This window comes from Haliotis asinina, chromosome 6, assembly GCF_037392515.1.
Source record: "Haliotis asinina isolate JCU_RB_2024 chromosome 6, JCU_Hal_asi_v2, whole genome shotgun sequence".
NCBI lineage: Eukaryota > Metazoa > Mollusca > Gastropoda > Lepetellida > Haliotidae > Haliotis > Haliotis asinina.
The window spans coordinates 17,922,237-17,938,314 of record NC_090285.1 but is presented as its reverse complement, the minus strand read 5'-3'; the positions used below and the strand labels follow the sequence as shown (position 1 = coordinate 17,938,314).

General features: G+C 42.3%; 1 protein-coding gene across 2 annotated transcripts in view; it reads left to right on the top strand.

The window, feature by feature from the left end:
• The window catches only part of LOC137288278 (alpha-mannosidase 2C1-like), a 49,539-nt gene that overhangs the window by 14,921 nt on the left and 18,540 nt on the right, over nucleotides 1-16,078 (top strand). For both annotated transcript variants that reach the window (XM_067820759.1, XM_067820760.1), the window contains 11 exons: nucleotides 303-394; nucleotides 3,172-3,275; nucleotides 4,171-4,281; nucleotides 7,293-7,385; nucleotides 8,686-8,802; nucleotides 10,466-10,561; nucleotides 11,176-11,267; nucleotides 13,021-13,074; nucleotides 13,656-13,779; nucleotides 14,965-15,147; nucleotides 16,005-16,035. In XM_067820759.1, coding sequence (XP_067676860.1) covers nucleotides 303-394; nucleotides 3,172-3,275; nucleotides 4,171-4,281; nucleotides 7,293-7,385; nucleotides 8,686-8,802; nucleotides 10,466-10,561; nucleotides 11,176-11,267; nucleotides 13,021-13,074; nucleotides 13,656-13,779; nucleotides 14,965-15,147; nucleotides 16,005-16,035 — 1,097 coding nt within the window. The remainder of the gene's footprint in view (nucleotides 1-302; nucleotides 395-3,171; nucleotides 3,276-4,170; nucleotides 4,282-7,292; nucleotides 7,386-8,685; nucleotides 8,803-10,465; nucleotides 10,562-11,175; nucleotides 11,268-13,020; nucleotides 13,075-13,655; nucleotides 13,780-14,964; nucleotides 15,148-16,004; nucleotides 16,036-16,078) is intronic.

The window sequence follows — 16,078 nt, the reverse complement described above, 5'->3', positions numbered from 1 at the left end:
TGCTGACCTGGTTGACATATGTCTTCGGTTTCCAGTTGTGTAGATCGATGCTCATGCTGCTGATCACTGGACTGTCTGGCCCAGACTCGATCATATACTGACCGCCGCTAAATGGCTGGAATATGCGGCGTGAAACTAAACTCACTCACTCACTCACTCACTCACTCACTCAAACCCATGCCCAAATTGTAAATTTCAAAAACTGCATCCAAACGTTTTCTATGGTTTGCAAATCAAACTAGTCAATATTAGCACATTTAAGTTTATATTATTACTTATTATTCTTCGATATGTTAATTCAGGGCACGATCACAGGCAAGCCATGTGCTTGCTATGAGAAATGGAACGGCAAGTCATCATATTCACGCAGTTGGATATGCTAATATTGATTCAGGTATTGTGCTTGCATAGGTTTATAGAATACATTGTGTAAAATTTATATTCTTCGTTATTCCATGTAAATATGTTGACGCCTATTTTTCTATTGAAGTTATGCCTCCTGACTGTGATGTGCATCGGGATTACCAGCCTCGTATGAGATATATACTCTCAAAAAGTAGGGGAATCTGAACTTTCAGTTTGGATAGGAAATGTAAACGTTAACAAACGTTTCAAGGACGCACCACCATTTTCCGCTATTGCCACCCCTAAACACAACGCATGATATGCACGTGCATAATGAACGCGGTAGCCCCATGCATGTGCATGGGGTCCCGTTCTTGATTTTGACGTTTTTTTCAAGAACGTCGAGAAATCACTTAGAACATCAATTTTGACACTCGTCTTGCATTACACATTTGTAAGTGTTTGTTTCTGGCCCTAAAATGAAAATCGTATACATGCACATTGCATGCCATACACCGATCATATTTTAAAAGCGGCTACAATCCAAATTACTATGGTTGTTAGGAAGTGCAAACAGTGATGCACTCTCAAAACATTCAATAATATCATATCAACATTGGTTGACTCAGATGGGTCTCCTAAATATTTTTAATCGTAAATAAAAAAAAATTCCCCTACTTTTTTGAAGAGTATGTCTGGAGTGGAAATATTTTCATGTACTTTATCACCACCTTCCATTGCACGTCCAATCTAACTTATTTCCTTTGCGGCGCAGATCAAACTGTATGTTGTTAGTGTTCTTGTCAGAAAATTCAATGTCCCCTTGTGTTTGGGGTGTCCTTTATGGACCGTTATTGTCCTTTATTGCGGTGTATTGGATTCACAATATCCCGTATTATATTTGTAGGGTTCTGAACTAGTTTTCATGGTGTTTTAGATTCGTATCCAGGGTATTCACAATGATAAGTACGATATTAGCTGTGATCTCACAGTGTATGCTAAGTTCTCTTATTGTGTCTTGACAACGTTCGAGTGAGTGTGTTAGATATTTACCTTTCCAGAAACACATGACTACTGTATGGTGCTGAAAATATGAACATATTAAATAGTCTGATTGTTTTCTTTTTATATCAGCCACAAAAGCCGTAAAAAGGTGGTATGCAGATAATCTGTGAGTGAGTCATTCAAGCAGTGAGCAATATTCTGGGGTGTTGCGTTTGACTAGTGGTTACAGTGTTTCGTTGTTTACGCCGAAGGCCCGGGCTCACTGAACAAGAGTTCAGTGTGTCAAGTCCATTTCTGCTGTCCTCGGCCTTGATATTCACTCACTCCAGGACACATGAAGGTCTGGAGTAGAACAGGCCTTCAGCAACCCATGCTTGCCATAAAAGGTGACTATGCTTGTTGGAAGAGGCGACTAACGGGATCGGGTGGTCAAGCTCTCTGACATGGTTGACACATGTCATCGGTTCCTAATCGTGGAGATCGATGCTCATGCTCCGCCACATAGCTGGAATATTGCTGAGTGCGGCGTAAAACTAAACTCACTCACTGTCCCATCACCCTCTCCGGGGTGCACATTAGAATTACCATCGCAGTGTAACACAGACATGGAAACTGGACACAGTTCACTCTGTGCTACGTGCCGGGGGTCGAACCTGGGTTTCGACGTGCCAATCGGACACTTTTACCATAAGGCCAACCCACCGCCCCTGTACAGAAACAGGATTGTTTTTAGTAGTTGGTTCAAAGTGAACTGATAGTTTGGTATCAGATGAAACCACCGACCTTCTAATCAATCCGACGAACGGACATTTCAACCTGTTCAATCGGAAGCTGGCATCGGTAATGGAGGCGAAAAACGATCTGAATGTCTCGAGTGGCGCTTATAATGTATAATTAAACATGGGATAGGAAATGTGTGAGGACAACCAAGTTAGGAAATGGGAGTGTACCATTGATGGTGGCGAAATTTTATTTTGAGATGAAAAACATTTTTCGATCCGAAGCGAAGAGAGTACATTGCCAACCTTTTATCGCTTCGCTCGCATATATGAAGACTTGTCATACTCTCAATGCTGCGCAACACTATTTGCGCTACGGTTTGCCTGTGCTGTGACGAAAATGTGTTTATACGTAAGCGAGGAGTATTTGCACGTGAATAAATTTGGTAATAACACGTTAGACTTAATTCAGAACAGTTAAACATTTAAAAACATCACGCATGTTCACACTGCGTTTGGTTGGTCGAAACAGTGAAGACAAAGCAGGTTTGCAGAGCTCAGAGTCAAGTTCGCGTTGCAGATTAATGTTTTCGTCAGTACATAACGAAGAGTGTCTAGAGCTCAACAGATCACGTTGTTTTTTATGGCGACCTTTTCTCGGATGTTAGCACTATAATGTCTTTTGAGGTATGGACGGTGATGTCGAATGGTTAAAGTGTTGTTCGTAGACCCAGTTTGATTCCGCACATGGGTACAATGTGTGAAGCCCATTCAGTGGCGTCTTGGGCTTACACGGATCCAGATTTTCTACCCGGGTACTCCACCCCCTATTACCCTAGCCTACCAGGATACCCGTTATGTTCATTCCTGACATCACATTTGTAAGAAAAATCTATCCACATAATCATAACGGGTCAGAGTATTGAGACGGGTATCTGGGACCAACTCATTGCCCACCCGCTCCGTATTACCCGTCCCAGCCGTACTGGCCGTCCATCATAAAGATAAAAGAAGCGGGAAACTAAATTCTATCCCTCACTCAAAACCTCCTTCCTCCATGTGACCATAAATCACATGAAATACACGGGGATTCTATTTTCAGCGTGGTTGTGGCCGTGCCGGAAAACTCCGATGAAAAGCGTCAGCAGTTGGTCGACAGCGTTCAGTCTGATGGAGAAGTATCCGTTTAAGATGGCATTTACCCAGGTAACAATGATCCAATTAAACGGCAAAGCATTTGACGTATATAAGTAAGTGAGTGAGTTACCAATATTGTAGCACTTTCATGGCGGGACACACCAGAAATGGCCTACGCACATTGTACTCATGTGGAGAATCGAACCCGGGTCTTCTGCATGACGAGCGAACGTTTTAAGTACCAGGCTAACCAACAGCAACCTTGACAATTATGACGACAAAAAACTACTTCGAAAACAGCAACCTTCATGTCACAAACATGACAGGAATTCGTTATGTATTGGACTCGTGAAGGTCCCGGGGTAGAATAGGCCTTCAGCAACCCATGCTTGCCATAAACGGCAACTATACTTGTCGTAAGAGGCGACAAACATGATCGGGGGATCAGGCCCGCTGACTTGGCTGACACATGTCATCGGTTCCCAATTGCGCAGATCATCTGGATTGTCTGTTCTAGACTCGATTATTTACAGACTGCCGCCATATAGCTGGAATGTTGCTGAATGTGGCGTAAAACTAAACTCACACACTCAGCCACTCGTTATGTATTGTCAGAATAAACATATAGCCTGTATAAGTATTTAGTATCAAGTGATACTAAAACGTATTCCTTTATAGTAGGTAAAGCGTCGGCTAGTAACGCTGAAGGCCCGAGTTCGATTCGCCTCTTGGTTGCAATATCTAAAGCTAACTGCCCTGCAGCGACATACGTGGAATACTGATAAATGCGGTGTAAAACCAAACTCACTCCTCAAAACGTGACGTAAGTTGTATTTATTCGCTTTCTCAGTGGGGAAAGCTTTAAGTTTGTTTTCATGGATATTCAGCAATGAATGGAAACACTGACACTCAGATTGTTCCCATTATCTTTTTCAGAATATTTTGATATGGATCTTTTTTTCAGCCACAGCAGTTACAGTGGGTCAGAGAAAAGTATCCGGACTTTTACAACAGGGTGAAGTATTTCATCAACACCGGACAGCTCCTCCCAGTAGGCGCTACCTGGATTGAAATGGTCAGTGCTTGTTTCCACCCTAACATGGGAATATTCTGGGTATTCCCAACCATGATTACTGGAAAACTGCTAGTCCCTTTAAGGTAACTTAGGTCTCGCAAATTTCAAGATCAAGACGGTATCAACGATGATCGTCGTTAGAGGCGACGACCGGGATCTGGTGGTCAGGCATATGTCTTGGATGGCATATGTCATCCTATCCCAACTGCATAGATCGATGCTCATGATGTTGATCACTGGATTGTCTAGTATAGATTATTTACAGTCCGTTTGATTCCATTTGAGACCGATGAATTGCTCACTAACGCAAAATCTAATAATTGCAACAAAACAAAATTTTGCACAGCCACATGAAATCGAGAGACCAACTCTGATGATGTGTCTCATAATTTGGGACACCCGAATAAAAAAGTTGTTTAACAAACGATCATCATTTTCTTGTCACCTTTCGCTATTTTGTACGAGGGAGGCCTCTTCCTGGTAGAACAGCCAGGTGGGCAAGGTGCACGTGTGATTTGCTCGGCAAGCCAGACATTCGTGTTTGCAGTACCTGAAACAATGACATTATCACACGACGCTAAGTCAATTATTCGCGACCCGTGAAGGTCCCGGGGAAGAGTAGGCCTTCAGCAACCCATGCTTGCCATAAAAGGCGACTCAGCTTGTCGTAAGAGGCGACTAACGGGATCGGGTGGTCAGGCTCGCTGACTTGGTTGACGCGTGTCATCGGTTCCCAATTGCGCAGATCGATGCTCATGTTGTTGATCACTGGATTGTCTGGTCCAGACTCGATTATTTACAGACCACCGCCATATAGCTGTAATATTGCTGAGTGCGGCTTAAAACTAAACTCACTCACTCACTCAATTATTCGCAAAGTATTTAACTTTTTTAAAAACGAAGGTGAAAGGGGTAGGCTTCAATATGCTTTGGCTAAGTATCGTTTACCAAGTGCACGTGCTGTTGGAATGACGGAAGGGAAGTTAAAACTATCTTGACAACTGAGGGGATCGTCTCAAAACCCAAACGTGTGAAAGTCGATTCATTTCAACAACAGCTGGTTAGAAACGCCATTAAGTCTCTATATAAACAAAATACCTTTGTCTCTCTGCGTATTCTGAAAAAAGGCATATGGAGACAACCATTCTTTGGTCATTTCAAAATATCAGTGATGGAAGTTGCTTCACAAATTTTGTTTCCGTTACAAAAATTTTATGCTCAGAAAATAGACGTGCACTGTACGAGAGGTCTGATATTGTTCGACTAAGAATCCAGTACTTACGCACAATTCGAAAGAAATGTACAGAGGGTTACGAAACATGGGTAAATGCTTCCCATACCACAGGGACACAAGGGTTCGCTATTTCCTCTTCAGAGTCCCGTGCCAGAAAATTACCACTTGGCAAGGGAGAGCGACTGATTGTGCTCCATGCTGGTTGCAAGAGTCGGGGATTCCTACCTGGCTGCTCCCTGGTCTTCAAGGCAATGAGTACAACATCAACTGGTACCAGCATTGCCGCCCAAAAGTCTGATTGACATGGATAACGCTCCATATCATTTTACCTAATACAAAGGCCCCAACATCTAATAGTAAGAAGGGGGACATGATAGAATGGTTGCAAAACAAAGCAATATAGTATCCAGAAAAAGCAACCAAACCTGTTCTGATGACATCATAAAGTCAAATAAAACCACACCTGTCTTCAAGGTTGATGAGTACCTTACAGAACATGGTCATTCAGTTTTGCGATTGCCACCCTATCATTGCGATTTAAACCCAATAGAACTCATTTGGGGTATCATGAAATCGTGTGTTGGCAGGCAAAATGTAACATTCAAACTTTGGGATGTACAGACGATTGTTCAACAGTCAATAGACACCATCACGCAGGAAACATGGCAAAAGTGCGTTGAGAAAGTTGAGAATGAAATAGAAAGACATTGTTGGGAACAAAGTGGACTGGACCATGCCACCATCAAGCCAGTCGTCTTCAGGGTAGACACTGACGACAGCGACAACAGCGTGTTCTGAAAGTGGCAACATTGACTCCCTTTGAACATCTCAAGTGGTAACCAAATAACGGCTTTTGAGATGACGCCATCTTCACAACACACGCTTGATGATTAGAGTTGGTGTGTCGATTTCATGTGGCTGTGCAAAATGTGGTTTTGTTGCAATTATTAGATTTTGTGTTAGTGAGCAAATCATCGGTCTCAACTGGAATCAAACGGACTGTACAGACAGCTGTAATGTAAACGGATTATTGCTGAGTGCACTCCACGGCTGAGCATTTTGATGAGCGCTTTTCACCGGTATACCACGAACAATCTCAGTTGTGATTTTCATGATATCTCACGCAGAATACCGCAAAAGATATGTATGGTGTGCGCAGGTTTAATGAAAACCACAATTTTCTTGAATCGCACAAGGCATTTAGATTTTTATTTTAATTGTAAAAACAAAAACAAACCTGAACAAAATCAAACAAACAAACACACAAAGGTTCTTTCGATGTCGGTTCAGATAAAAGTGTCCTCATCTATTATAGCTTCTTTTCGGTGAACGGCTTTTTGCCCAGAATAGAACTTCATCGCCAGGCTATTTCAAAACTAAAATGTGATATTATAAAAACAGTAAGCTAAAAGATTCATCTATTTTTAAAGCCAAATAACTATTCCTAATCTGTGTGATCTGAATATTGCTTGTCCGTGAGGATCCAGGGTAGAATAGGCCTTCAGTAACCCATGCTTGCCATAAAAAGCGACTATGCTTGTCGTAAGAGGCAACTAACGGAATAGGTGATCAGGCTCGCTGACTTGGTTGACGCGTGTCATCGGTTCCCAGCTGCGCAGATAGATGCTAATGCTGTCAATCTCAGTTGTGATAATGCTGGATTGACTGACTCGATTATTTACGGTGGGCTGCCATATAGCTTGAATATAGCTGAGTCCGGCGTAAAACTAAACTCACTCACTCACTGAATCACTCTGAATATTACTGTTAATCACAGGATGCAAACCTGCCGAATGGAGAGTGCTTATTGCGACAGTTTCTCTATGGCCAAAGGTTCCTTCTGCACGAGTTTGGTATAAGATGTACAGACGTAAGTATTTTTCCTACTTGTAAATATTTTATGGACACCAGTCAGGAAGAGTTGTGGATTTGATGTATACATAGTTGGGAAGCCAGAGCTTTCAATTTAGATAAGAAGTACAAACGTTACCAAATCTTTCAAATATGTACATGTTGATACCGCACCCCTAAACCACAACGTACGGGATGCACGTGCTCAACAAAGTAGCCCCAAACATGTGTATGGGGATCATTAATAATTTTAAGCTTCTCTAATTTTTTACAGAGTATTACTTTGATAATATTAGGAAGTATTTCTGTGGCATAAAAGAGCGACACCATTACGAATGGATGAAATACAATGTCAACAGTTGTTCACCAAGCCGGTATTTATCATTCCATTCATTGTTTCCCCGCTTTTTATATGCTGTTCACGTTCGTCACTATCGATTCCAGATTCTTTTCAGAATTGACTACAGCCATCTCATTTGAATCACCACTGACACTCATGCTAATCAACTGCATACACCTCTCGTACAGAAATATGGATATCTGAAGTCAGCTAGATCTCTGGTGACGCGAACCATCGTGTTTGGACACCTACAAATTATTCTCCAATTGACGCCTGTCGACGAACGCAATACATATCGCATACTAAAATATACTAACCTCACATAAATCACCATAGCCACCACACGTAAATCTCACATGGACGCTCATACGACAGTGTGAATAACTCACGTCTCACGTAGATCTATATCACCGTCGTCCGCCGGGAGAGCGGCAGGTCGCGGGTCCTATCCCAGACAGCGTAATACCAAAAGATGATAAAATGTGGTACTTGTTGGTCCCTGCCTGGCGCTCGGCATTAATGGGGTATTCATGCTTAACTGCGGCATGTTATCTCAGTGAGCTAGCACAATAAAACCAGCTCAAGTCTGGGATTCTACCTGCGGTCACACATACACAAGCATGTATGTCGTCGTACAAGCGAAAAATTTGTAAGAACGAGGTTACACTTCATATCACCTAACCTAAATGACCATAGATACTGCACGAAAGCTATTTTACGCAACCCATCGTAAATGGACACATCACAAAATAGGCTCCATATGTCAAATAGGCCCCTCCCATGCAGCAATACATCACGTGAAACGATCTGATGACAACTGATGAGACAATACACCTTTAATTGTTTGATTTAGATTTGAGCACTCATGTTACACACATCAAAATGTTATGGAACTATGATTTAACATTAATACCGTGAAATACTGATGTTGTGGGGCTCGATATAAAAATTGTTTGACAACAGTTGTTTGTTTCCTCAGTTGTGGATACTCGACAGTTTCGGCTATTCGGCCCAGCTGCCCCAAATCATGAAGCATTGTGACGTCACCAGATTTGTAACCATCAAACTCAGCTGGAACTCTGTCAACAAGTTCCCGGTATGTTAGTCGAACTCACTGATGTCTCAAGTAAAAGCTGGTTCCCTACGAATTGCGTATTCATTTTGTGGCTGGGTCGAACCAAGGATAACTCGAAATATTATTCAGTCTCTTCATCTTCCACACAGTCTCATCGTTTTCATGATAACCACATGTAACTAATCGAATCGAACCAGGCAAAGCAACAAGAACGAATGAACATTATGACATGATTTGTTGTCTGAAGAGAACAAAGCTGGTCATCGTTAGCGGAGGTTGTACAACTCACCGTTATTCGAATGCCATTAATCGTCCAGCTGTTTAATCATTTCCAGAACAGCTGCCACTTGGTTCCCTTTGTCAAAACGAACAGCACGTACATCTAACTAGTGACTTCCTTGTAGCGACAACATTGATGTGCACCTCTGCTATGGCATAGATCGAGTCTGATGGGCGAACTATCTATGACTAGAAATCCAACAAGCTTTGAGGTGCCGGGCTCGAGCTCACCTGTGTTAAAGAAACATGACAACCCTGGAGTCTTGTGTGCAGACTTTTTCAGTGTTGTCACAGCCCACAACCCCTAGTGCACAGTACACAACCCTGTGCATTTACAAGAACCCTCGGATTCGCTGGGAGATGACCAGATGATGGCCACACATTCGTAACTACTCGTCTCTTTCCGTGACCTACAAGAAGACCCGTATCCGTTTCGTGTGCCACCATTGCCAAGAATTGTGGCAAACCAAACAAATCGCACGAAGTAAAACGCATTTCAAAACACGAAAATGTCGGGACCGTTTAAGTTTGGATTTTCGTTAAACTATACAAAGCGCAATTTAAACATAATCGTCGAGATAAAGGGTGAACGACTTTCAACACTGAAACAAATTTGCAAAGGGAATGACCGTATTGCTGTTTTACCCACGGAACATAGGATAAAGCCATGTTTGAAAATTTAGAGTTATCTTTCCTTGATAACAGTACTAGACTTTTTCCATCTCTATGCCCGTTTGCGATTACACATGCGTAAACATGGACACGAGTAGTTACGAACACTACCAGCAAACGTGGACAAAGTGGTGTGACTCTGTCCCAGTCCATCAAGCTGTGAAGGGGTACCTCGCAAGAACGTGGATGATGCAATATACTCGGTGCAACTATTGGTAGCAAAAGTTGTATGATCCGAGGGACTTGAGATTGAAAATATGATGTGTCGTTAAGATCGACATCTAATGATCGAGAGAAGACAGTGCACCATTGAACAGTTGTACTTGCGCTATACAAACATTGTATGTGTACGTGTGCGCGCGTGCGCGTGTATGGATGTGTGTGTGTGTCTGTCTCTATGTCTGTCTGTCTATCTGTGCATGTGTGTGTGACAGCTACCATATAACTCCACGAAACCAATACGACTTGTCAAGGCCATGCAAGACGTCATCGGGCGTCATTAACTTGGGCGATATTTAGATGTGTGTGCCGACATTCACTTACGTTGAAAGACAACCGAACCTCAGTTCGAACAACAAACAGCTGTTTGGCTGTCATTTTAAAATGTTGATTCTGTTGAAATTCTTAGTGATTTTAAACACACACACACACACACACACACACACACACACACACACACACACATATATATATATACATATATATATATACACATGTAGCTGTTGCCTTCCAGCACAACACATTCTGGTGGGAGGGCCTTGGTGGACACCGGGTGTTGACGCACTTTCCTCCGGGCACGAACTACCACAAGGAGGTAACAGTGAAAGAGGTAGGTTCTGTTTTCCTTGGGAGGGTGGACCTAAGGGCCCAGTGAGACCCGTGAAGGTCCCGAGGTAGAATAGGCCTTCAGCAACTCATGTTTGCCACAAAAGACGACTATGCTTGGTGTAAGAGGCGAGAACGGGATCGATGCACAGATCGATGCTCATTCTGTTGATCACTGGACTGTTTGGTCCAGACTATTATTTACAGACCGCCACCATATAGCTGGAATATTGCTGAGTGCGGCGTAAAACTAAACTCACCCACTAGTGGCCCAGTCAGGATAAATATGTTGGTAGATTACGCTTTAAATAAACATTTGTTAAACACATAACTTGTGCACAGTACGGTTACGAGGAAGCCATGTCTAAAAACGCCGCGATTCGCGGTGCAAATATGCGGTCTTCGTTTGTGGTTTCAAATATCAGCTAGCCCCGAGTGCCGTGTGGAGACGGCTATGGGAAGTTTGAAATACTGAAGTGTTTGAGGCAATACTTAGGCCCTATGTTTGGGAATATTTATGGAAATGTGAAGCAAGTTTATCCGACCTTGACTCAGAAATAATTGTTTTGCAAATGAGTCAGTACAGTGCTTTTATATACAGTGATATTTTGTGTTTAGATGTTGGAAGTCGAGCGGGAGTTTTCGGAATCTGGCAGGTCAAACTCAAGTCTCTTCCTGTTCGGACACGGGAATGCTGGGATTGGTCCAAGGTGAACAGTACATGCCACTTGTTCGGAGATTTGTTTCCCTTGTTTTGTTTTTGACCTGGCAGGGGAGTTACCTGCCTATAGTCCAGTTGTCACCGTTGCCGTGATCACCCATGGTTGCCATAAAAGGCGACTATGCTTGTCGTAAGAGGCGACTAACCGGATCGGGTGGTCAGGCTCGCTGACTTGGTTGACACATTTGCGTAGATCGATGCTCATGTTGTTGATCACTGGATTGTCTGTCCACACTCGATTATTTACAGACCGCCGCCATATAGATGGAATATAGCCGAGTGTGGCGTAAAACTAAACTCACTCACTCACTCACCTTGCCGTGATCGGAGAGAATTACCTGCCTCGATCGTTCATTTCATGAACCTCGAAGACAGATCTCATAGTTATGTTCACACAGTAATGTCTTTTTTTGCATTTGCTTTATACAAACTGGCGGCTACTCCCAATGTACCATCAAAATGTTTATTGATCTAAAACTGGTCCACGTTCTCAATACATGAACCTACTTGAGCACCATGGACAAATTTAGAACATTTGGATGACCAGTTGACGCAGGGAGCCTATGTAGAGGTTGTAGATTATCCCTGGTTGACGGAACACATGCTGTAATCAACCGAAATGGCAGCTTATGAATCCCATGTCTATTTCGTTAGCCAGTTTGCAATTTAACAATGCATATGTTCCACCCACTCTGTATAACTGAGCTGGGAAAGCATGAATGCATTGGCTTTGGTATTAAGCCGCTATCGGCAATATTCCAGCAATATCACGGGTGAGATGCACCACAAATGGGCTTCGCACATTGTATCCATGTGGGGAATCGAACCCAGGCGAAGGTTTTACTTGACTTATACCAATGAAGAGGTGTTCACGACTAGACATAGTAAAATCCACCCAGAAGTCACTCTATGCACGAGAAGATACTGGTTAGAACTCATCTTCAGCAGACCCGTGAAGGTCCCGGGGTAGAATAGGCCTTCAGCAACCCATGCTTGCCATAAAAGGTGACTATGCTTGTCGTAAGGGGCGACTAACGGGATCGGGTGGTCAGACTAGCTGACTTGGTTGACACATGTCATCGGTTCCCCATTGCGCAGATCGATGCTCATGTTGTTGATCACTGGATTATCTGGTCCAGACTCGATTATTTACAGTCCGTCGCCATACAGCTGGAATATTGCTAAGTGCGACGTAAAACTAAACTCACTCACTCACTCACTCACTCATCTTCAGCAACCCATGCTTGGCTTTAGAGCGCGACTAACGGGAATGGGTGGTCAAAAATTTGCATGGGTCGATCCTCATGAATGTTGTTGATCACTGGGTTGTCTGGTATAAGTGCGACTTTGAATCTCCACCACCACACACGGTGTTTGGTTTTTTTTTTTTAAATGAAACTGATCAGTTAACAATATCATTTTCCGGAGCTATCCACCTTGCTTCCTCACTATTAACGGTGTCACATCGTCATCATGATGTCATTTTCTGGAGCTATCCACCATGCTTCCTCACTATAAACGGTGTCACATCGTCATCATGATGTCATTTTCCGGAGCTATCCACCATGCTTCCTCACTATAAACGGTGTCACATCGTCATCATGATTTCATTTTCCGGAGCTATCCACCTTGTTTTCTCACTATAAACGGTGTCACATCGTCATCATGATTTGATTTTCCGGAGCTATCCACCTTGCTTTCTCACTATGCACGATGTTACATCATCATGATGTATGTTTCAGCGAAGAAATGTTGGAAAAACTGCAGAGGATGAAAAACCTGAATGGACTCCCCGGGTAATACATATGCATGTCATGTATGACGTACACTGAAACTGTCACCAACGGCATATGGTTGATCTCTTCGTTAGTTCAGGATTTGAATAAGTCCTTGGTGTCTTAGTCGATTGTTTATTCCTGGACACCTTCATAATATCAAACATTCTAATATTGTGGCACTAGAGAATTTGTCAAAATCATAATTATGACCGGATCCTAAAAACGTCGGCGTATCTTCGAGAGAGCATTCTATGGGAAGGCCACATTTCCAAATAGTATGGAATAGAGGGGTTAATTGTAAACTTCAACATTTTATATTGACATAACTTGAATCATTACGTTTAAAACATGATAAATTCATTTTTACTTTATACGTTAATGATTTTTCGTTAAGACAAAGAAACAAATGACAGTAATCTATGGTAATGACGAACTCGATTTCTAGAGGCCTCTAATTTTAGTTCACTGAATCTGTAGTTCTTAATATGAGGCAATAATATGCAGCAAGGACCACAAATAACAGATGGCTATATCCGTTTGCTACGTTTAAAGTGTGCCTCAGAAGATCCTTTAGTAATCAACCAATTGGTTCTCTGCAGGATCCAACTGAGCACCCCTGAGGCTTTCTACGAGTCGGTGGAGAGGGACTCTACAAGACTGTGCACCTGGGTTGGGGAGCTATACTTGGAGAGACACCAGGGCACTTACACCTCTCAGGCCCAAGTACGTATGAATGTACTGATCATAAGAGGATGTCATCGAGCAATCCAGTAAGACAGAAGGCCGTAACCACGTGGCTTAATACGATAGCATAACAGCCTAACTCACTTGAACGCACAACTCTGTAACCACAACGTCAACATTCAACTGTGTGTATTTTAATTGTTGGTAAAAGGTAAAATACATTAGTGACACTTAGCCTCGCAGTATGTAAGTCTTGTATGGTGGATGCTGTTCTGTTAATGAGCCTTCGAGGACTGCATTTCTTGCATGCCAACAAAGAAGCCGGAGAAATCACTGCTTTGTTCACATACAAAAATATGAAGTTCTCACTTTAACATTGGCTCTTTTCAAAAGATGTCTCGGTTTCTAATATGAACTTACGTATTTGAACACGATCAAGAATTATACATTAGGTGTGTGTCTAGTAGAGATCAATAATGAATATGCATAGTCTGTTTGCTGTGAAATTTCACTTTAATTTCACATACCGATGAATTTCACTTCAAACAGAAACTTAAACCAAAAAAGTGAAATTAAGATTGCGAATCCTCACAATTTTACATAAATTTCATTCTCAGAAAGTTATTTAATCTACGATAAAAGGTTGATGTTTAATAGACAATCATACATTCAAATCGTTATTATTGACTTGTATTACAAGGGGGTAAGCGCAGTAGTTGGAACCGTGAAACAAATGCGCGTGCAGCACGTGATGAACGTCAGTGTAGACCAACCGTACTTTTTCTCTATTTTCCATTTAAAGCTGAAACTACCATACGTTTTCAATGCGACCAAAAGCAGCTGGCATTAAATTGCAGAGTATGATCACAGAAGGCTGTATTTCCGCAATGTATAACATTGGCATTTATCTCTTCGTGGTTCTACCAGTTTAACAATATTTGCCTAAAGACAGAAAAAAGAGCTCAGTTGTCTGTCATATATACAGGTCTCATAATGCTCCTCTGACTTGTAAAATCTATTATTTCCATAGCCGCCCAAATCTACAGAAAACAGTTAAGGCCGTGATCTCGACCCCCGGGTAAGACGATGTCGAGAATGTCCTTGCACGATTTCTTTGTTTACTTAACACATAGTCGATAACAGTGAAATGTTGACATATTACGTCGTGGATCTGACCATAAATATATACAACGAAACTATATTTAACTTTTCTTTCTACAACAGGTAAAGAAACGCAACAGAAGAGCGGAGTTTCTCCTTCGAGAGATGGACTTTTGGACGTCTGTCGCTGCAGCCACATCCACAAAGGGAGACTATCGTCACCCCGGAAACGAGATGCGCCGGATATGGAAACTTCTGATGTTGAATCAGTTCCATGACGTACTTCCGGGTACATGTCATCCAGAGGTACGTCCCGAGCATCAGTAGAGGTTGTTACACTAATTTGAAAGTAAGCCTGCTGCCTGCTAGGCGCTCAGCTATTAAAACTCCACTTGTTGCTTCCGCTGCACCTATTGTATTTAGAATGTAGGGCACTAATGGTTGTGTGGTGTAAGGCACGACCAGTTTGTCATTTACATTTGGTAGTTGGTTTGAATCCACGATTTGTCCTGATTATGGACATCGCTTTGCCATTTTTAAACGTATAGGGGAAACGGGGTAGCCTTGCGGTTAAAGCGTCTACTCGTGACGTCGAAGACCAGGATCCGATTCCCTGCATGGGAACGATGTGTGAAGCCCATTTGTGGTGTCCTTCACCGTGATATGGCTGGAATGGTGCTAAATGCGGCGTAAAACTAAACTCACTCACTTCTGTAATTTACCTAACCTGACTGAAAGCCAGCAATAGGACGTTTCTTACAATAAGACTATGCGAAGCCCCCAGTGTGGTTCATTCTCGCTCCACTGCTTACAGTCTTGGTATTTTGATATGTACCATTAACTTGTGTGCAACGACGAATCTCAATAGACTGGGTTCGTTTAATAGTGCGCGTAGTTTTGGGCCCTTATTTTTCAATGATACTCGAACAACCCATGTGTATGTTCTTTCATCGGAAAGATAAAAATGTCATCAGTGATAGCTTACTTCCAGTAAACAAGGTATGACATGGTTTTTCACGAGCAACTGTGTTAATAACTGTTTCATCGGAAATATTCTTGCATTATACGGATGTAACATGTTAACAGGAACCAATGTATTTAAAAGAAAACGATATTATGTACTTAGTCCAGTTTGAAATTGTGTAGTTTGATTGCATTTCTAGGTCTACAAGGATTTCCACGCTCATCACGACGGTAAATATGAAGCTTTTCTCATATGCGTGTCACATCCGTACGT